General features: G+C 56.8%; 1 protein-coding gene across 1 annotated transcript in view; it reads left to right on the top strand.

Annotated features, from left to right (window-relative positions):
- LOC144734457 (uncharacterized) overlaps window positions 1-24,926 on the top strand; it is a 105,013-nt gene that overhangs the window by 79,448 nt on the left and 639 nt on the right. The window contains exons 51-58 of the mRNA XM_078616652.1: window positions 17,604-17,774; window positions 18,271-18,441; window positions 18,827-18,992; window positions 19,571-19,881; window positions 20,009-20,101; window positions 20,512-20,770; window positions 23,414-23,577; window positions 24,498-24,595. Of these exons, the coding sequence (XP_078472778.1) occupies window positions 17,604-17,774; window positions 18,271-18,441; window positions 18,827-18,992; window positions 19,571-19,881; window positions 20,009-20,101; window positions 20,512-20,770; window positions 23,414-23,577; window positions 24,498-24,595 (1,433 nt within the window). The remainder of the gene's footprint in view (window positions 1-17,603; window positions 17,775-18,270; window positions 18,442-18,826; window positions 18,993-19,570; window positions 19,882-20,008; window positions 20,102-20,511; window positions 20,771-23,413; window positions 23,578-24,497; window positions 24,596-24,926) is intronic.

The following is a 24,926-nucleotide window of genomic DNA, read 5'->3' as shown; positions in this document are numbered from 1 at the left end:
CACACAGACAACCGAGGCCAAAGTGCCCACACCCTGACACACAGACACACAGATACACAGACACCCAGACACACAGACACCCTGAAACCCAGACACACAGACACACAGACACACAGACACACAGACACACAGACAACCGAGGCCACAGTGCCCACACCCAGACACCCAGACACACAGACACACAGACACCCAGACACACAGACACACTGACACCCTGACTCTCTGACACCCTGACACCCTGACACACAGACACCCAGACACTGACACCCTGACACACAGACATACAGACACACAGACAACCGAGGCCAAAGTGCCCACACCCTGACACACAGACACACAGATGCACAGACACCCAGACACACAGACACCCTGAAACCCAGACACACAGACACACAGACACACAGACAACCGAGGCCACAGTGCCCACACCCAGACACACAGACACCCAGACACCCAGACACCCAGACACCCAGACACACAGACACACAGACACCCTGACACACTGACACCCTGACACCCTGACACACAGACACCCAGACACACTGACACCCTGACACACAGACACACAGACACCCAGACACACAGACACACAGACAAACGAGGCCACAGTGCCCACACCCTGACACACAGACACCCAGACACACAGACACCCTGAAACCCAGACACACAGACACACAGACACACAGACACACTGACACCCTGACACACAGACACACAGACACACAGACACCCAGACACACTGACACACTGACACACTGACACACAGACACCCAGACACACAGACACCCTGAAACCCAGACACACAGACACACAGACAACCGAGGCCACAGTGCCCACACCCTGACACACAGACACCCAGACACACAGACACCCAGACACACTGACACACAGACACCCTGAAACGCAGACATACAGACACACAGACACACAGACAACCGAGGCCACAGTGCCCACACCCTGACAGACAGACACACAGACACACAGACACCCAGACACCCTGACACACAGACAACGGAGGCCAAAGTGCCCACACCCTGACACACAGACACACAGACACCCAGACACACTGACACCCTGACACACAGACACACAGACACACAGACACACAGACACACAGACACCCTGAAACCCAGACACACAGACATACAGACACCCAGACACACAGACACACTGACACCCTGACACACTGACACCATGACACCCTGACACACAGACACACAGACACACAGACACCCAGACACACTGACACCCTGACACACAGACACACAGACACCCAGACACACAGATACACAGACAACCGAGGCCACAGTGCCCACACCCTGACACACAGACACCCAGACACACAGACACCCAGACACACAGACACCCTGAAACCCAGACACACAGACACACAGACACACAGACACAGACAACCGAGGCCACAGTGCCCACACCCTGACACACAGACACACAGACACCCAGACACACAGACACCCAGACACACAGACACACTGACACCCTGACACACTGACACCCTGACACCCTGACACACAGACACACAGACACCCAGACACACTGACACCCTGACACACAGACACACAGACACACAGACAACCGAGGCCAAAGTGCCCACACCCTGACACACAGACACCCAGACACACAGACACACAGACAACCGAGGCCAAAGTGCCCACACCCTGACACACGGACACACAGATACACAGACAAACGAGGCCACAGTGAACACACCCTGACACACAGACACCCAGACACACAGACACACAGACACCCTGACACACTGACACACAGACACCCTGACACATTGACACCCTGACACACTGACACCCAGACACACTGACACCCTGACACACAGACACACAGACACACAGACAAACGAGGCCACAGTGAACACACCCTGACACACAGACACCCAGACACACAGACACACAGACACCCTGACACACTGACACACAGACACCCTGACACATTGACACCCTGACACACAGACACCCAGACACACAGACACACAGACACCCAGACACACAGACACACAGACACCCAGACACACAGACACACAGACACCCTGACACACAGACACACAGACACCCAGACACACAGACACACAGACACCCAGACACACAGACACACAGACACCCTGACACACTGACACACAGACACCCTGACACATTGACACCCTGACACACAGACACCCAGACACACAGACACACAGACACCCAGACACACAGACACACAGACACCCAGACACACAGACACACAGACACCCTGACACACTGACACACAGACACCCTGACACACTGACACCCTGACACACAGACACACAGACAAACAGACACACAGACACACAGACACACAGACAACCGAGGCCAAAGTGCCCACACCCTGGCACACAGACACACAGACACCCAGACACACTGACACCCTGACACACAGACACACAGACACCCAGACACACAGACACCCTGAAACCCAGACACACAGACACACAGACACACAGACACCCAGACACCCAGACACACTGACACACTGACACACTGACACCCTGACACACAGACACCCAGACACACTGACACCCTGACACACAGACACACAGACACACAGACACCCAGACACACAGATACACAGACAACCGAGGCCACAGTGCCCACACCCTGACACACAGACACCCAGACACACAGACACCCAGACACACAGACACCCTGAAACCCAGACACACAGACACACAGACAACCGAGGCCACAGTGCCCACACCCTGACACCCTGACACACAGACACCCTGACACTCTGACACCCTGACACCCTGACACACAGACACCCAGACACTGACACCCTGACAAACAGACACACAGACACACAGACAACTGAGGCCAAAGTGCCCACACCCTGACACACAGATACACAGATACAGACACCCAGACACACAGACACCCTGAAACCCAGACACACAGACACACAGACACACAGACACACAGACAACCGAGGCCACCGTGCCCACACCCTGACACACAGACACCCAGACACACAGACACCCAGACACCCAGACACACAGACACACTGACACACTGACACCCTGACACCCTGACACACAGATACCCAGACACACTGACACACTGACACCCTGACACACAGACACACAGACACACAGACAACCGAGGCCAAAGTGCCCACACCCTGACACACAGACACACAGATACACAGACACCCAGACACACAGACACCCTGAAACCCAGACACACAGACACACAGACACACAGACACACTGATACCCTGACTCTCTGACACCCTGACACCCTGACACACAGACACCCAGACACTGACACCCTGACACACAGACACACAGACACCCAGACACACAGACACACAGACAAACGAGGCCACAGTGCCCACACCCTGACACACAGACACCCAGACACACAGACACCCAGACACCCAGACACACAGACACACAGACACACTGACACCCTGACACACTGACACCCTGACACCCTGACACACAGACACACAGACACCCAGACACACAGACACACAGACACACAGACACACAGACAACCGAGGCCAAAGTGCCCACACCCTGACACACAGACACCCAGACACACAGACACCCTGAAACCCAGACACACAGACACCCAGACACACTGACACCCTGACACACAGACACACAGACACACAGACACCCAGACACACAGACACCCTGAAACCCAGACACACAGACACACAGACACACAGACACCCAGACACACAGACACACTGACACCCTGACACACTGACACCCTGACACACAGACACCCAGACACACTGACACCCTGACACACAGACACACAGACACCCAGACACACAGATACACAGACAACCGAGGCCACAGTGCCGACACCCAGACACACAGACACCCAGACACACAGACACCCTGAAACCCAGACACACAGACACACAGACAAACAGACACACAGACACACAGACACACAGACAACCGAGGCCACAGTGCCCACACCCTGACACACAGACACACAGACACCCAGACACACAGACACACTGACACCCTGACACACTGACACCCTGACACACAGACACCCAGACACACTGACACCCTGACACACAGACACACAGACACACAGACAACCGAGGCCAAAGTGCCCACACCCTGACACACAGACACACAGATACACAGACACCCTGAAACCCAGACACACAGACATCCAGACACACAGACACCCTGACACCCTGACACACTGACACCCTGACACTCTGACACCCTGACACACAGACACCGAGACACACTGACACCCTGACACACAGACACACAGACACACAGACAACCGAGGCCAAAGTGCCCACACCCTGACACCCAGACACACAGACACCCTGAAACCCAGACACACAGACACACAGACACACAGACAACCGAGGCCACAGTGCCCACACCCGGACACACAGACACCCAGACACCCAGACACACAGACACACAGACACACTGACACCCTGACACACTGACACCCTGACACACAGACATACAGATGCACAGACACCCAGACACACAGACACCCTGAAACCCAGACACACAGACACACAGACACACAGACAACCGAGGGCACAGTGCCCACACCCTGACACACAGACACCCAGACACACAGACACACAGACACCCTGACACACTGACACACAGACACCCTGACACACTGACACCCTGACACACAGACACACAGACATACAGACAACCGAGGATAAAGTGCCCACACCCTGACACCCAGACACACAGACACCCAGACACACAGACACCCAGACACACAGACACACTGACACACAGACACCCTGCCAGACTGACACCCTGACACACAGACACCCAGACACACAGACACACAGACACACAGACAACCGAGGCCACAGTACCCACACCCAGACACACAGACACACAGACACACAGACACACAGACACACAGACACCCAGACACACAGACACACAGACACACTGACACACTGACACCCTGACACACTGACACCCTGACACACAGACACACAGACACACAGACAACCGAGGCCAAAGTGCCCACACCCTGACACACAGACTCACAGATACACAGACACCCAGACACACAGACACCCTGAAACCCAGACACCCAGACACCCAGACACACAGACACCCAGACACACAGATACACTGACACCCTGACACATTGACACCCTGACACCCTGACACACAGACACACAGACACACAGACACACAGGCACCCAGACACACTGACACTCTGACACACTGACACCCTGACACACAGACAACCGAGGCCAAAGTGCCCACACCCTGACACACAGACTCACAGATACACAGACACCCAGACACACAGACACCCTGAAACCCAGACACACAGACATACAGACACACAGACACACAGACAACCGAGGCCACAGTGCCCACACCCTGACACACAGACACCCAGACACACAGCCACACAGACACACAGAAAACCAAGGCCACAGTGCCCACACCCTGACACACAGACACACAGACACACAGACACACAGACACACAGACACCCTGAAACCCAGACACACAGACACCCTGACACACAGACATACAGATGCACAGACACCCAGACACACAGACACCCTGAAACCCAGACACACAGACACACAGACACACAGACAACCGAGGGCACAGTGCCCACACCCTGACACACAGACACCCAGACACACAGACACACAGACACCCTGACACACTGACACACAGACACCCTGACACACTGACACCCTGACACACAGACACACAGACATACAGACAACCGAGGTTAAAGTGCCCACACCCTGACACCCAGACACACAGACACCCAGACACACAGACACCCAGACACACAGACACACTGACACACAGACACCCTGCCAGACTGACACCCTGACACACAGACACCCAGACACACAGACACACAGACACACAGACAACCGAGGCCACAGTACCCACACCCTGACACACAGACACCCAGACACACAGATACCCAGACACACAGACACACAGACACACAGACACACAGACACCCAGACACACAGACACACAGACACACTGACACACTGACACCCTGACACACTGACACCCTGACACACAGACACACAGACACACAGACAACCGAGGCCAAAGTGCCCACACCCTGACACACAGACTCACAGATACACAGACACCCAGACACACAGACACCCTGAAACCCAGACACCCAGACACCCAGACACACAGACACCCAGACACACAGATACACTGACACCCTGACACATTGACACCCTGACACCCTGACACACAGACACACAGACACACAGACACACAGACACACAGGCACCCAGACACACTGACACTCTGACACACTGACACCCTGACACACAGACAACCGAGGCCAAAGTGCCCACACCCTGACACACAGACTCACAGATACACAGACACCCAGACACACAGACACCCTGAAACCCAGACACACAGACATACAGACACACAGACACACAGACAACCGAGGCCACAGTGCCCACACCCTGACACACAGACACCCAGACACACAGCCACACAGACACACAGAAAACCAAGGCCACAGTGCCCACACCCTGACACACAGACACCCAGACACACAGACACCCTGAAACCCAGACACACAGACACCCAGACACACTGACACCCTGACACACAGACACACAGACACACAGACACCCAGACACACAGACACCCTGAAACCCAGACACACAGACACACAGACACACAGACACCCAGACACACAGACACACTGACACCCTGACACACTGACACCCTGACACACAGACACCCAGACACACTGACACCCTGACACACAGACACACAGACACCCAGACACACAGATACACAGACAACCGAGGCCACAGTGCCGACACCCAGACACACAGACACCCAGACACACAGACACCCTGAAACCCAGACACACAGACACACAGACAAACAGACACACAGACACACAGACACACAGACAACCGAGGCCACAGTGCCCACACCCTGACACACAGACACACAGACACCCAGACACACAGACACACTGACACCCTGACACACTGACACCCTGACACACAGACACCCAGACACACTGACACCCTGACACACAGACACACAGACACACAGACAACCGAGGCCAAAGTGCCCACACCCTGACACACAGACACACAGATACACAGACACCCTGAAACCCAGACACACAGACATCCAGACACACAGACACCCTGACACCCTGACACACTGACACCCTGACACTCTGACACCCTGACACACAGACACCGAGACACACTGACACCCTGACACACAGACACACAGACACACAGACAACCGAGGCCAAAGTGCCCACACCCTGACACCCAGACACACAGACACCCTGAAACCCAGACACACAGACACACAGACACACAGACAACCGAGGCCACAGTGCCCACACCCGGACACACAGACACCCAGACACCCAGACACACAGACACACAGACACACTGACACCCTGACACACTGACACCCTGACACACAGACATACAGATGCACAGACACCCAGACACACAGACACCCTGAAACCCAGACACACAGACACACAGACACACAGACAACCGAGGGCACAGTGCCCACACCCTGACACACAGACACCCAGACACACAGACACACAGACACCCTGACACACTGACACACAGACACCCTGACACACTGACACCCTGACACACAGACACACAGACATACAGACAACCGAGGATAAAGTGCCCACACCCTGACACCCAGACACACAGACACCCAGACACACAGACACCCAGACACACAGACACACTGACACACAGACACCCTGCCAGACTGACACCCTGACACACAGACACCCAGACACACAGACACACAGACACACAGACAACCGAGGCCACAGTACCCACACCCAGACACACAGACACACAGACACACAGACACACAGACACACAGACACCCAGACACACAGACACACAGACACACTGACACACTGACACCCTGACACACTGACACCCTGACACACAGACACACAGACACACAGACAACCGAGGCCAAAGTGCCCACACCCTGACACACAGACTCACAGATACACAGACACCCAGACACACAGACACCCTGAAACCCAGACACACAGACATACAGACACACAGACACACAGACAACCGAGGCCACAGTGCCCACACCCTGACACACAGACACCCAGACACACAGCCACACAGACACACAGAAAACCAAGGCCACAGTGCCCACACCCTGACACACAGACACACAGACACACAGACACACAGACACACAGACACCCTGAAACCCAGACACACAGACACCCTGACACACAGACATACAGATGCACAGACACCCAGACACACAGACACCCTGAAACCCAGACACACAGACACACAGACACACAGACAACCGAGGGCACAGTGCCCACACCCTGACACACAGACACCCAGACACACAGACACACAGACACCCTGACACACTGACACACAGACACCCTGACACACTGACACCCTGACACACAGACACACAGACATACAGACAACCGAGGTTAAAGTGCCCACACCCTGACACCCAGACACACAGACACCCAGACACACAGACACCCAGACACACAGACACACTGACACACAGACACCCTGCCAGACTGACACCCTGACACACAGACACCCAGACACACAGACACACAGACACACAGACAACCGAGGCCACAGTACCCACACCCTGACACACAGACACCCAGACACACAGATACCCAGACACACAGACACACAGACACACAGACACACAGACACCCAGACACACAGACACACAGACACACTGACACACTGACACCCTGACACACTGACACCCTGACACACAGACACACAGACACACAGACAACCGAGGCCAAAGTGCCCACACCCTGACACACAGACTCACAGATACACAGACACCCAGACACACAGACACCCTGAAACCCAGACACCCAGACACCCAGACACACAGACACCCAGACACACAGATACACTGACACCCTGACACATTGACACCCTGACACCCTGACACACAGACACACAGACACACAGACACACAGACACACAGGCACCCAGACACACTGACACTCTGACACACTGACACCCTGACACACAGACAACCGAGGCCAAAGTGCCCACACCCTGAAACACAGACTCACAGATACACAGACACCCAGACACACAGACACCCTGAAACCCAGACACACAGACATACAGACACACAGACACACAGACAACCGAGGCCACAGTGCCCACACCCTGACACACAGACACCCAGACACACAGCCACACAGACACACAGAAAACCAAGGCCACAGTGCCCACACCCTGACACACAGACACCCAGACACACAGACACACAGACACACAGACACCCTGAAACCCAGACACACAGACACACAGACACACAGACACCCAGACACACAGACACACTGACACACAGACACACAGACATCCAGACACACAGATACACAGACACCCAGACACACAGATACACAGACAACCGAGGCCACAGTGCCCACACCCTGACACACAGACACCCAGACACACAGACACCCTGAAACCCAGACACACAGACACACAGACAACCGAGGCCACAGTGCGCACACCCTGACACACAGACACACAGACACCCAGACACACAGACACCCAGACACACAGACACACTGACACCCTGACACACTGACACCCTGACACCCTGACACCCTGACACACAGACACACAGACACACAGACAACCGAGGCCAAAGTGCCCACACCCTGACACACAGACACACAGATACACAGACACCCAGACACACAGACACCCTGAAACCCAGACACACAGACACACAGACACACAGACACACAGACACACAGACAACCGAGGCCACAGTGCCCACACCCAGACACCCAGACACACAGACACACAGACACCCAGACACACAGACACACTGACACCCTGACTCTCTGACACCCTGACACCCTGACACACAGACACCCAGACACTGACACCCTGACACACAGACATACAGACACACAGACAACCGAGGCCAAAGTGCCCACACCCTGACACACAGACACACAGATGCACAGACACCCAGACACACAGACACCCTGAAACCCAGACACACAGACACACAGACACACAGACAACCGAGGCCACAGTGCCCACACCCAGACACACAGACACCCAGACACCCAGACACCCAGACACCCAGACACACAGACACACAGACACCCTGACACACTGACACCCTGACACCCTGACACACAGACACCCAGACACACTGACACCCTGACACACAGACACACAGACACCCAGACACACAGACACACAGACAATCGAGGCCACAGTGCCCACACCCTGACACACAGACACCCAGACACACAGACACCCTGAAACCCAGACACACAGACACACAGACACACAGACACACTGACACCCTGACACACAGACACACAGACACACAGACACCCAGACACACTGACACACTGACACACTGACACACAGACACCCAGACACACAGACACCCTGAAACCCAGACACACAGACACACAGACAACCGAGGCCACAGTGCCCACACCCTGACACACAGACACCCAGACACACAGACACCCAGACACCCAGACACACTGACACCCTGACACACTGACACCCTGACACCCTGACACACAGACACACAGACACCCAGACACACTGACACACAGACACCCTGAAACGCAGACATACAGACACACAGACACACAGACAACCGAGGCCACAGTGCCCACACCCTGACAGACAGACACACAGACACACAGACACCCAGACACCCTGACACACAGACAACGGAGGCCAAAGTGCCCACACCCTGACACACAGACACACAGACACACAGACACACTGACACCCTGACACACAGACACACAGACACACAGACACACAGACACACAGACACCCTGAAACCCAGACACACAGACATACAGACACCCAGACACACAGACACACTGACACCCTGACACACTGACACCATGACACCCTGACACACAGACACACAGACACACAGACACACAGACACCCAGACACACTGACACCCTGACACACAGACACACAGACACCCAGACACACAGATACACAGACAACCGAGGCCACAGTGCCCACACCCTGACACACAGACACCCAGACACACAGACACCCAGACACACAGACACCCTGAAACCCAGACACACAGACACACAGACACACAGACACAGACAACCGAGGCCACAGTGCCCACACCCTGACACACAGACACACAGACACCCAGACACACAGACACCCAGACACACAGACACACTGACACCCTGACACACTGACACCCTGACACCCTGACACACAGACACACAGACACCCAGACACACTGACACCCTGACACACAGACACACAGACACACAGACAACCGAGGCCAAAGTGCCCACACCCTGACACACAGACACCCAGACACACAGACACACAGACAACCGAGGCCAAAGTGCCCACACCCTGACACACGGACACACAGATACACAGACAAACGAGGCCACAGTGAACACACCCTGACACACAGACACCCAGACACACAGACACACAGACACCCTGACACACTGACACACAGACACCCTGACACATTGACACCCTGACACACTGACACCCAGACACACTGACACCCTGACACACAGACACACAGACACACAGACAAACGAGGCCACAGTGAACACACCCTGACACACAGACACCCAGACACACAGACACACAGACACCCTGACACACTGACACACAGACACCCTGACACATTGACACCCTGACACACAGACACCCAGACACACAGACACACAGACACCCAGACACACAGACACACAGACACCCAGACACACAGACACACAGACACCCTGACACACAGACACACAGACACCCAGACACACAGACACACAGACACCCAGACACACAGACACACAGACACCCTGACACACTGACACACAGACACCCTGACACATTGACACCCTGACACACAGACACCCAGACACACAGACACACAGACACCCAGACACACAGACACACAGACACCCAGACACACAGACACACAGACACCCTGACACACTGACACACAGACACCCTGACACACTGACACCCTGACACACAGACACACAGACAAACAGACACACAGACACACAGACACACAGACAACCGAGGCCAAAGTGCCCACACCCTGGCACACAGACACACAGACACCCAGACACACTGACACCCTGACACACAGACACACAGACACCCAGACACACAGACACCCTGAAACCCAGACACACAGACACACAGACACACAGACACCCAGACACCCAGACACACTGACACACTGACACACTGACACCCTGACACACAGACACCCAGACACACTGACACCCTGACACACAGACACACAGACACACAGACACCCAGACACACAGATACACAGACAACCGAGGCCACAGTGCCCACACCCTGACACACAGACACCCAGACACACAGACACCCAGACACACAGACACCCTGAAACCCAGACACACAGACACACAGACAACCGAGGCCACAGTGCCCACACCCTGACACCCTGACACACAGACACCCTGACACTCTGACACCCTGACACCCTGACACACAGACACCCAGACACTGACACCCTGACAAACAGACACACAGACACACAGACAACTGAGGCCAAAGTGCCCACACCCTGACACACAGATACACAGATACAGACACCCAGACACACAGACACCCTGAAACCCAGACACACAGACACACAGACACACAGACACACAGACAACCGAGGCCACCGTGCCCACACCCTGACACACAGACACCCAGACACCCAGACACACAGACACACTGACACACTGACACCCTGACACCCTGACACACAGATACCCAGACACACTGACACACTGACACCCTGACACACAGACACACAGACACACAGACAACCGAGGCCAAAGTGCCCACACCCTGACACACAGACACACAGATACACAGACACCCAGACACACAGACACCCTGAAACCCAGACACACAGACACACAGACACACAGACACACTGATACCCTGACTCTCTGACACCCTGACACCCTGACACACAGACACCCAGACACTGACACCCTGACACACAGACACACAGACACCCAGACACACAGACACACAGACAAACGAGGCCACAGTGCCCACACCCTGACACACAGACACCCAGACACACAGACACCCAGACACCCAGACACACAGACACACAGACACACTGACACCCTGACACACTGACACCCTGACACCCTGACACACAGACACACAGACACCCAGACACACAGACACACAGACACACAGACACACAGACAACCGAGGCCAAAGTGCCCACACCCTGACACACAGACACCCAGACACACAGACACCCTGAAACCCAGACACACAGACACCCAGACACACTGACACCCTGACACACAGACACACAGACACACAGACACCCAGACACACAGACACCCTGAAACCCAGACACACAGACACACAGACACACAGACACCCAGACACACAGACACACTGACACCCTGACACACTGACACCCTGACACACAGACACCCAGACACACTGACACCCTGACACACAGACACCCAGACACACAGATACACAGACAACCGAGGCCACAGTGCCGACACCCAGACACACAGACACCCAGACACACAGACACCCTGAAACCCAGACACACAGACACACAGACAAACAGACACACAGACACACAGACACACAGACAACCGAGGCCACAGTGCCCACACCCTGACACACAGACACACAGACACCCAGACACACAGACACACTGACACCCTGACACACTGACACCCTGACACACAGACACCCAGACACACTGACACCCTGACACACAGACACACAGACACACAGACAACCGAGGCCAAAGTGCCCACACCCTGACACACAGACACACAGATACACAGACACCCTGAAACCCAGACACACAGACATCCAGACACACAGACACCCTGACACCCTGACACACTGACACCCTGACACTCTGACACCCTGACACACAGACACCGAGACACACTGACACCCTGACACACAGACACACAGACACACAGACAACCGAGGCCAAAGTGCCCACACCCTGACACCCAGACACACAGACACCCTGAAACCCAGACACACAGACACACAGACACACAGACAACCGAGGCCACAGTGCCCACACCCGGACACACAGACACCCAGACACCCAGACACACAGACACACAGACACACTGACACCCTGACACACTGACACCCTGACACACAGACATACAGATGCACAGACACCCAGACACACAGACACCCTGAAACCCAGACACACAGACACACAGACACACAGACAACCGAGGGCACAGTGCCCACACCCTGACACACAGACACCCAGACACACAGACACACAGACACCCTGACACACTGACACACAGACACCCTGACACACTGACACCCTGACACACAGACACACAGACATACAGACAACCGAGGTTAAAGTGCCCACACCCTGACACCCAGACACACAGACACCCAGACACACAGACACCCAGACACACAGACACACTGACACACAGACACCCTGCCAGACTGACACCCTGACACACAGACACCCAGACACACAGACACACAGACACACAGACAACCGAGGCCACAGTACCCACACCCTGACACACAGACACCCAGACACACAGATACCCAGACACACAGACACACAGACACACAGACACCCAGACACACAGACACACAGACACACTGACACACTGACACCCTGACACACTGACACCCTGACACACAGACACACAGACACACAGACAACCGAGGCCAAAGTGCCCACACCCTGACACACAGACTCACAGATACACAGACACCCAGACACACAGACACCCTGAAACCCAGACACCCAGACACCCAGACACACAGACACCCAGACACACAGATACACTGACACCCTGACACATTGACACCCTGACACCCTGACACACAGACACACAGACACACAGACACACAGGCACCCAGACACACTGACACTCTGACACACTGACACCCTGACACACAGACAACCGAGGCCAAAGTGCCCACACCCTGACACACAGACTCACAGATACACAGACACCCAGACACACAGACACCCTGAAACCCAGACACACAGACATACAGACACACAGACACACAGACAACCGAGGCCACAGTGCCCACACCCTGACACACAGACACCCAGACACACAGCCACACAGACACACAGAAAACCAAGGCCACAGTGCCCACACCCTGACACACAGACACCCAGACACACAGACACACAGACACACAGACACACAGACAACCGAGGCCACAGTGCCCACACCCTGACACACAGACACCCAGACACACAGACCCCCAGACACCCAGACACCCAGACACACAGACACCCAGACACACTGACACACTGACACCCTGACACCCAGACACCCAGACACACATACACTCAGACACACAGACACATAGACACCCTGACACACTGACACACTGACATCCAGACACCCAGACACAGACACACAGACACACAGACACCCTGACACCCTGACACACTGACACCCTGACACACAGACACCCAGACACACAGACACCCAGACACACTGACACCCTGACACACAGACACACAGACACACAGACACACAGACACACTGACACCCTGACACACAGACACACAGACACCCTGACACCCAGACACACAGCCACAGACAACCGAGGCCACAGTACCCACACCCTGACACACAGACACCCAGACACACAGACACCCAGACACACAGACACCCAGACACACAGACACTCAGACACACAGACACACTGACACACAGACACCCAGACACCCAGACACCCAGACACACAGACACCCTGACACACAGACACCCAGACACACTGACACACTGACACACTGACACACAGACAACCGAGGCCACAGTCCCCAGACACCCAGACACCCAGACACCCAGACACACAGACACCCTGACACACAGACACCCAGACACACAGACACACTGACACACTGACACACTGACACACAGACAACCGAGGCCACAGTCCCCAGACACCCAGACACCCAGACACACAGACACCCAGACACACAGACACACTGACACCCTGACACATTGACACCCTGACACACAGACACCCAGACACACTGACACCCTGACACACAGACACACAGACACCCAGACACACAGACACACAGACAACCGAGGCCACAGTGCCCACACCTTGACACACAGACACCCAGACACACAGACACCCAGACACACAGACACACTGACACACTGACACCCTGACACACTGACACCCTGACACCCTGACACACAGACACCCAGACACACTGACACCCTGACACACAGACACACAGACACACAGACACACTGACACACTGACACCCTGACACCCTGACACCCTGACACACAGACACACTGACACACTGACACACTGACACCCTGACACCCTGACACCCTGACACACAGACACACAGACACACAGACACACAGACACACAGACACACAGACACAGAGACAACCGAGGCCAAAGTGCCCACACCCTGACACACAGACACACAGATACACAGACACACAGACACACAGACACACAGACAACCGAGGCCACAGTACCCACACCCTGACACACAGACACCCAGACACCCTGACACACAGACAACCGAGGCCACAGTACCCACACACAGACACACAGACACACAGACACACAGACACACAGACAACCGAGGCCACAGTGCCCACACCCTGACACACAGACACACAGACACACAGACACACAGACAACCGAGGCCACAGTACTCACACCCTGACACACTGACACACAGACACCCTGACACACTGACACACAGACACCCTGACACATTGACACCCTGACACCCTGACACACAGACACCCTGACACACAGACACCCTGACACACAGACACCCAGACACCCTGACACACTGACACACAAACACCCTGACACACTGACACCCTGACACACAGACACACAGACACACAGACACCCTGACTCCCAGACCCACAGACACACAGACAACCGAGGCCACAGTACCCACACCCTGACACACAGACACCCAGACACCCAGACACCCAGACCCACAGACACACAGACACCCAGACACACAGACAACCAGACACACAGACACAGAAACACACTGACACCCTGAAACACAGACACACAGACACCCAGACACACAGACACACAGATACACAGACACACAGACAGCCGAGGCCACAGTGCCCACACCCAGACACCCGCCCGATATAGATGGTAAGCAGTCAAAGGAGTGATGGTGGTAGGAAGAACTACCAAGTGTTGGTGAGTGGTAGCGAGTGAGTGAGCGAGGTAGTGAGTGAGTGAGCGAGTGGTAATGAGTGAGCGAGTGGTAATGAGTGAGCGAGGGAGTGGTAGTGAGTGAGTGGTAGTGAGTGAGTGGTAGTGAGTGAGCGAGGGAGTGGTAGTGAGTGAGTGGTAGTGAGTGGTCGTGAGTGAGCGAGTGGTTATGAACGTTGGGCGCTCGCGAGCGGCATGCGTCGGTGAGCCCCGCGTGCCCGTGTCATCCCGCGTGACCGTGTCACCCCGCGCAGCCCGTGCGGGTGAGCGGGCAGCACCAGCTGCTGCGCGGGCGCCACTTGCTCGGCAGCCGCGTGAGGCTGCAGCTGACGCGGCGCGATGCCGATGACGTTCACCTGTCGCTCGCGCTCAGGAACGCGGAGACGCGCGACGGGGCCCGCCGCAACTACACGCTCGACGTCACGGTGAGACACGCACGACGGGGGCAGCCTCCTCCTCTTCCTCAGACGCCGCCGCATCCCCATCCCGAGCCTCCCGTCTACTGTCCTCAGGCCTCCTCTTGTTGGACTGTGCACCCTGCGTCCTCCTGTCTCAAACCCTCCTGCCTCATTTCCACGTCTTCTGTCTCCTGCCTTCGCGCTCTTCAAGTTGCCGATTCGGGTCCCGTACGACAGATTCCGCTTACCTAGTCCCACGTTCCTCCACGTCCAACGTACCGTGTCTGGTGACCTGTGTCCCATCGCCCGTGTGCCCGTGTACCGTGTCCTAACGTACCGTGTCTGGTGACCTGCGTTCATGTGTCTCTCTGTCTCTGGTGTCCCAATCTTGTGTGTTCGATGTCCTCGTGTCCCCCTGTGTCCCCGTGTCTCATGTTCCGCGCCCGTCTATCTCTGATCCATCTCTCTGTCTCTCCATCTCTCTTTCTCTCTCCATCTCTCGCGTCCCGTGTCCCCCGAGCAGGGCTCGCAGGTGTCGAGTAACACGGTGCTGGGCTGGCGCTCCATGCTGGCGCTGAGCCCGTGCGCTCACAGCGCCAGCTCGGCGCTCAGCTACCTCGCCCGGCACGACCAGCAGGTGGACTGGGCGCTGAGTGGCGCCCTGGACCGCTGCAACGGCGTCCTCAATGCAGAGGTGCACGCTCACGCACATGCACACAGACAGAGACGAAGGTCCCCCGTGTAGCCTCAACAGACTGTTGGAGCTACTGCTGCGAGCGGGCATGCGCGCACGCATGCACAGGCACACGCGCGCAAAAAGCTATTGTAACCACACTACAACGAGTTTTCCTGTAATCCAGTGTCTCCATGTGTCCCTCCATGTGTCCCAGCGTCTCCGCGTGCCCCCACGTCTCCATGCGTCCCCACGTCTCCGCGGGTCTCCATCTGCCCCCGTGTCAAACCCGAATGTGGGCCTGTCCTATTCTCTTCCCTTGCCCCTCCATCTTCTGACCATGACCTTCCAACTCGCCCCGTGCCCTCCCTCCACCACCCACGTGCCCCCTCCCCGCTCGGAGCAGGCGCACTTCCCGCCGACGGGGCCGCTGGCGCTGCGGGCGACGTACGTCGGCGCGCGCGGCGACGACCGCGTGTCGCTGGAGGCCACGGCGGGGCCCTCCGAGCGGCTCAATCTGCAGCTGCAAAGAACCAACAAATGCCTGCGTCTGTTCTCCGCGCTCGCCTCAGGTGCCGCCTCCACTGACACCCCCTTCCCGTTCCCCCCCCACTGACACCCCCCTCCCCACCCCCATCGCAACACGGGAGGGGAGTGGGGGGGGAGATCATCCAACACGGCCGTGTGTGCGTACGTTTAAATTCTTTCGCACCATACGTAGCCAACCGTGCTAATCGGAGGTGCGGTTTTGAGTCTATGCTCAGTGTTGAGTCTATGGTGCAGTGTTGAGTCGATGGGCAGTGTTGAATATATGGTGCAGTGTTGAGTCTATGGGCAGTGTTGAGGCTATGGGTAGTGTTGAGTGTATGGGCAGTGTTGAGTCTATGGGCAGTGTTCAGTCTATGGCCAGTGTTGAGTCTATGGGCAGTGTTGAGTCTTTGGGCAGTGTTAGTGTATGGCATGTAAGTGGCCCGAGTGATCGGGCCTCGCCGGGTTAATTTACGCCGGGGTTGATTGCGTGCCGGTGGCCGCTGGAGGTGACTACCGGCGTGTGCGGAGCCACGGGCAGCACTACCCGCGGTGACGCCACCACCACCACCGCCGCCGCTGGCTAACCGAGAGCGCTGTCGTGGCGATGCTGGCGGCGCAGGCACCAGCTCAGAGGAGGCGCACGCCTCCGCCTGCCTGGAGACCAGCACGCGGGTGCGCTTCAAGGCCTTCACGAGGCCCGGCCGGGAGCCACCCGCGCGGAGGGGGGCGATGGCCGCGTCGCCGGCGGGCCGCCCAGTCAAGCGCTCCGCCGCGACGCAGGGGGGCCCGGACGGGTCGGGGGTCGCCGGCCGGGAGCGGCGGAGGAGCGACGGGGACCGCGTGCTGCTCGAGGCCACCGTGGAGCTGCTCAACAAGACGACGGTGCGCGTCGTGGGTCGCGCCGACGCGGACAACTTGCGCAACGCGCAGGTAGGCGTTCCGCGGCCCCGCTGTGGCCCAGCGGCCCCAGGCGTCGCGACTTTGCCGAGCGGAGGGGGAGGGACGCTTGCGGCTCACGGACGTGGCGCGTGTCGCCTTTCCGTCTCGTTTCGTTCAGAAAAAGCTGGAGCAGCTGGGTGCGCGGCTGCGCAAGGGAGTGAAGGAGGCCGTCAAGAGGACGGAGCAGATGCTGCAGGACCTCAAGGGCAAGGTAGCGGCCCCGTCCTCACCCACCGTGACCCACGTGACCTGAGCTACGGCGCTACACCCCCCCCCCCCCCCCATGTCTCGCCCGTGCCTCCCCATGTGTCCTTGTGTCTCTCCGCTCATCCTCATGCCTCCCCGTGCCTCTCTGTGTATCGCGCCGTACAATCTCGTGTCTCTTCTCGGAGGACCCCGTGTTTCTCTTCTCAATCTCGTGTCTCTCCCTGTGTCTCTCCCTGTGTGTCCTCCCGTGTCTCTCCTCGTGTCTCTCCCCTTGATTCTCCGCTCAACCCCGTGTCTCTCCCCATGCGTCCTCCCGTGACTCTCCCCGTGCCTCTCCGCTCATTTCCGTTTCTCTCCCCTTGTCTCTCCCCTTGCCTCTCCCCGTGTCTCTCTTCCCGCGTGTGTCCGCACGAGGTGTGGCCCCAGCGCGTGCTGGCGCGAACCATGCACCTGGTGCTGGAGCGGCTGCTGCTGCTCGAGGCGACGGCGGTGGGGGGCGCGGCGTGGGGGGAGGGGCGCGCGCGGCGCTCCGCCGACGCCGCATGGGAACCGGCGCGGCGCGGCCTGGAGCTCGCCCGCGGTGATAACCACGACAACCACGATAAGCACGATAACCACGATAACCACGATAAGCACGACAACCACGATAACCGCAATAACCACAATAACCACGGCAACCACGATAACCACGACAACCACGATAAGCACGACAACCACAATAACCACGACAACCACGATAAGCACGACAACCACGATAACCACGATAAGCACGATAACCACAACCACGATAAGCACGATAACCACAACAACCACGATAACCACGATTAGCACGATAAGCACGACAACCACGATAAGCACGACAACCACGATAACCACGATAACCACGATAACCACGGCAACCACGATAAGCACGACAACCACGATAACCACGACAACCACAATAACCACGACAACCACGATAAGCACGACAACCACGATAACCGCAATGACCACGACAAGCACGATAAGCACGACAACCACAATACCCATGACAACCGCGACAACCACGATAACCACGACAACCACGATAAGCACGATAACCACAACAACCACGATAACCACGATAAGTACGACAACCACGACAAGCACGATAAGCACGACAACCACGATAACCATGACAACCACAATACCCACGACAACTGCGACAACCGCGACAACCGCGACAACCACGATAACCACGATAACCACGATAACCACGACCATAATAGCTGCCACTGCAAGCACCACAATCGCCACTGCAATCACTGCCACCACCACAACCACCGTCATCACGACGACAACCACCGCTAGCACAACAAACAATTCAACCACTGCTGCAAACATCACCAACGTCACATTGAGCCACTACCACCACCACTGCAACCGCAGTAACCACGGCAACCGCGACCACCGCAATAACTGCCACCCCGACAACCTCCACGAACTCCGCCTGGCCCCCCGTAATGGCCGACAACAATGGCGCCGTAGATTATAATGATACTCCAGTTTAATCACACTGAAACAAAAAACAACTTCGTGAAACTTAAAGTGTATGTCAGTGTGTGTTTGTTGTTGGCTGCGCTATGAACCCGGCGACCCGAGTTCGATTCCCGCTCACAACCAACACTAATGACGATTATCTGAACTGGTCCTGGGCCTCCCCTAGGTCGACTCAGCCTCAAATGAGTACCCGGTGCGGTGTGTAACACATCGCCACTGGGGAGACAAAGGCGGTCGGACGTGGTGTTGGCCACCAACCCCCTCGTGTTCCGTGCCGGCCTTCATAGGTGCTGCTCGCTAACAGTGTGGGGGCCGTTGGCCCCCAGGGTCTCTCCCTCACGCATCCCCTGTTCCAGTTGCGTTGCCGCACCGCCCGATTACCCGCTAGGGTTTCGCTGGCATTCGAACGCGACGCCCCTACTGTTACAGCCTCGCGCAGCGCTCCCACGCTGCGAGCATACGTACGCACAGCATGATCAATCAAACGCCATACACCATTACGTACAGCTCTCGCACGCTGCGAGCGTGTGCCCGTCTACCGCCCTATGCAGCACTCGTCTCCACGTCGAATAACCACGTTACCAATCGCGCACCTGTATCATACACGGAGTGAATGCACGCGCACACACGCAGCTCCACACACGACACCCACTCTCGCGCCGCTCTGCGCAGCGCTCCCACGAGGCGAGCCGCTGTATACGAAGCACTACACGCGTTCACACTTCTCAACGAGATCACACGAGGCCACGATCAGCTATTAATGATTTATTGTCTGCTACCTGGGACTTGTTGTTAAATCAGTACGTATCGACGAGGCTGGCCTATCCTACTACCCCTGGGCCTATTCCCTATTTATCGGCTTACGATACCCTTTCACTTTGCTACTCACGGTTCGAAGTATTCGGCGTCCTGTGGCTTTTCCTCGATGCTCGTCTGGACACGTCACGCGGACGTCCGGAGGGCAGAGCTGGGAGCCGACTTGAACGCGGGCCTCTTGAAGTGACGTGAGAACGCTCTACCTTGCTACGCTCCCTTTTATCCTAATTCCAGGACTCAGGCCCCCCCCCCTTCCCACGTACTCTTCGCTCCCTCTCCTGCCATGTGTGGGGCATGTGCTATTCAATCGCTTTCTTATGCAGGGTGCCTTGGTTATGCACATTATGCGGCGGCGTCCATCACAAAGGCTCGCCGTGGGAATTTGTGTACGGGCTCCCCGCGTGCCTCCGCTCTCCTGATTATTCATACTTTCAGCTTTATCCTTTAACTTCCCTAACAATGGTGCCTGCGCGCTCAAGCATAATTATCCTAATCATCAGCGACTACGCGCAAGAGCCCCTGCGGTCATGCTAATCATGCCGTCCCTCCCCTGCCTGCTTCGTCGATACGTGCGTGGGTGTGGGGGGTACGTTTCAGCCGCAGTGGCCGAGTGGCCCCTCGCCACGACCTTGCAATCTTAATGCCGGTCGCAGCGCCGCGAAGTAGCATCGGGGGAGGTCGTCCAATTCCCTGGTCACCGGAAACCGTGAAAGTTATCCCGATACGGGCTTCTCGGATTAAAACCGGTCAGCCAGGTGACCTCCCCTCGGAGCTCTATGGGGGGGGGGGGAAATGCGTGCGGGTGTGTTCATGTGAGGTGAGGCGAGGGGGGCGCGGGGTTGGCTCCGTCGCTTGGTGGTGGCGAGGTCGTAGCTAGGGCGCCTGCTGAACGGCTTCGTGGCGATGGCGGCATCACAACAGCACTTGCGCCAACAGTCTGTTACAGGCTACACGGGGGATCTTTGTCTTTGCGTGTGTGCAGAGAGGTTGCGCAGTGCGTGGGACCGCTGGGCCGAGGCGGCTCACCTGGCCGCGAAGGACGCGCGCCGCCAGGCCATGGAGGGCCTGCCCACAGCCCTGGTCGCCGCGGTGACTGCTAACGAGACACAGGACGCGCTGCAAGCGCTCGGAGGATGGGGCCAGGAGGTTCGCGGACACACGTGTGCACGCACGTGCAAGCACGCGCATGCACGCACACGAAGACAAAGATCCCCCGTGAAGCTCTAACAGACCGTTGGGGCAAGTGCTGTTAGCGAGCGGCGGCTGTTAAGACCGTCACGGCACACGAAGGGGTGGGTGGCCAACACCACGCCCGGCCAACTTTGTCTCACCACTGCTGATGGTCGTGAGCGGGAATGAACGTGGGGGCGTCTGGTTCGCAGCGCAGCACGTTAACCGCTGCGCTACACCGCATGTGTAGTGGTCGGTGTGTGTGTGTCGCACACGGTCGGAGACGAGGTCGTTGCAGGAGGCACCTTCTCTTTTATTCCGTTACACCACTCCGGCCGTTGGCATTCACATGGATTGCCGCCTCTCTCTCAACCACGTTGCCGTACACCCCGGTCGACAGCATCGACCGAGACAGCCAACAACTGTCCGGCCGTGCAATTGTCGGGCGAAGGCAGCAGCGACGACGAGACGAGTCCACTCCCAGTACCGGCAGCCCTGAGCTCTCTCTCTCCGCTGCTTTTATTCTACTCGGCCAGGGCAGAGCCACGCCGCGCTTCCCTTCTCGAACCCACTAGCGGGTTCCAGGGGCTTCCAGATGAGGTCTTCCGTCACCTTTGCTCCAGTTTCTCCGCCCTTTCGGCACACACACCGTGTATGTGCTCGACGGCGTGTGCGCGACCTGTCCACCGCAGTTGCCGCTGCTGGACAGCAGTCGGCGCTGTGTCACTACACAAGCACACGGACGCATACCTGCTGTGTACTGTGTGTGCTATATGAACTGTGTGTGCTCTGTGAAGTGTGTGTGTGCTGTGTGTACTATGTAACGTGTGCTATATGCAGCCTGTGTACTGTGTTTTGTATACACTGTGTGCTGTGTGTACTGTGCGTGTGTGCAGGCCGTGACACACCTGACGACCTGGGCTCAGCGCCGTCTCATGCAGGCGGTGCGCAGCATCAGCCACCCCCTGCAGGGCGTCTATGAGCTGCAGCCACAGTGAGGCCACGGGGTCATGGGGTCATCACCCTCCTATCAGCCAAACATCCCATCACCTGGCTGCGGTGGCGAGATGTTGACTACCTCGCCTCGTATACGGGAGGTCGTGGGGTTCGATCCCGACCCTGACGCCTGTTGTGTATTTGAAGTTTGCGGTGTCTCTCTCCCCGTGGTCGTGTGAATTTTTCTCCGGGTCCTCCCGGTTTTTCCACTGCACGTTTAGAATCAACGTCACGCACTTAACATGATTTGGCTGCTACGCATTCCCACGTGATGGGCCACTTCGTTAAGCTATCATTTGTGATGGCCAGGCCACCCTTGAAAAAGAGCT

Source organism: Lampetra planeri, chromosome 3, assembly GCF_965212315.1.
Source record: "Lampetra planeri chromosome 3, kcLamPlan1.2.h2, whole genome shotgun sequence".
Classification (NCBI taxonomy): domain Eukaryota; kingdom Metazoa; phylum Chordata; class Hyperoartia; order Petromyzontiformes; family Petromyzontidae; genus Lampetra; species Lampetra planeri.
The sequence above is the reverse complement of the archived record's forward strand: the minus strand, read 5'-3'. Positions and strand labels throughout refer to the sequence as shown.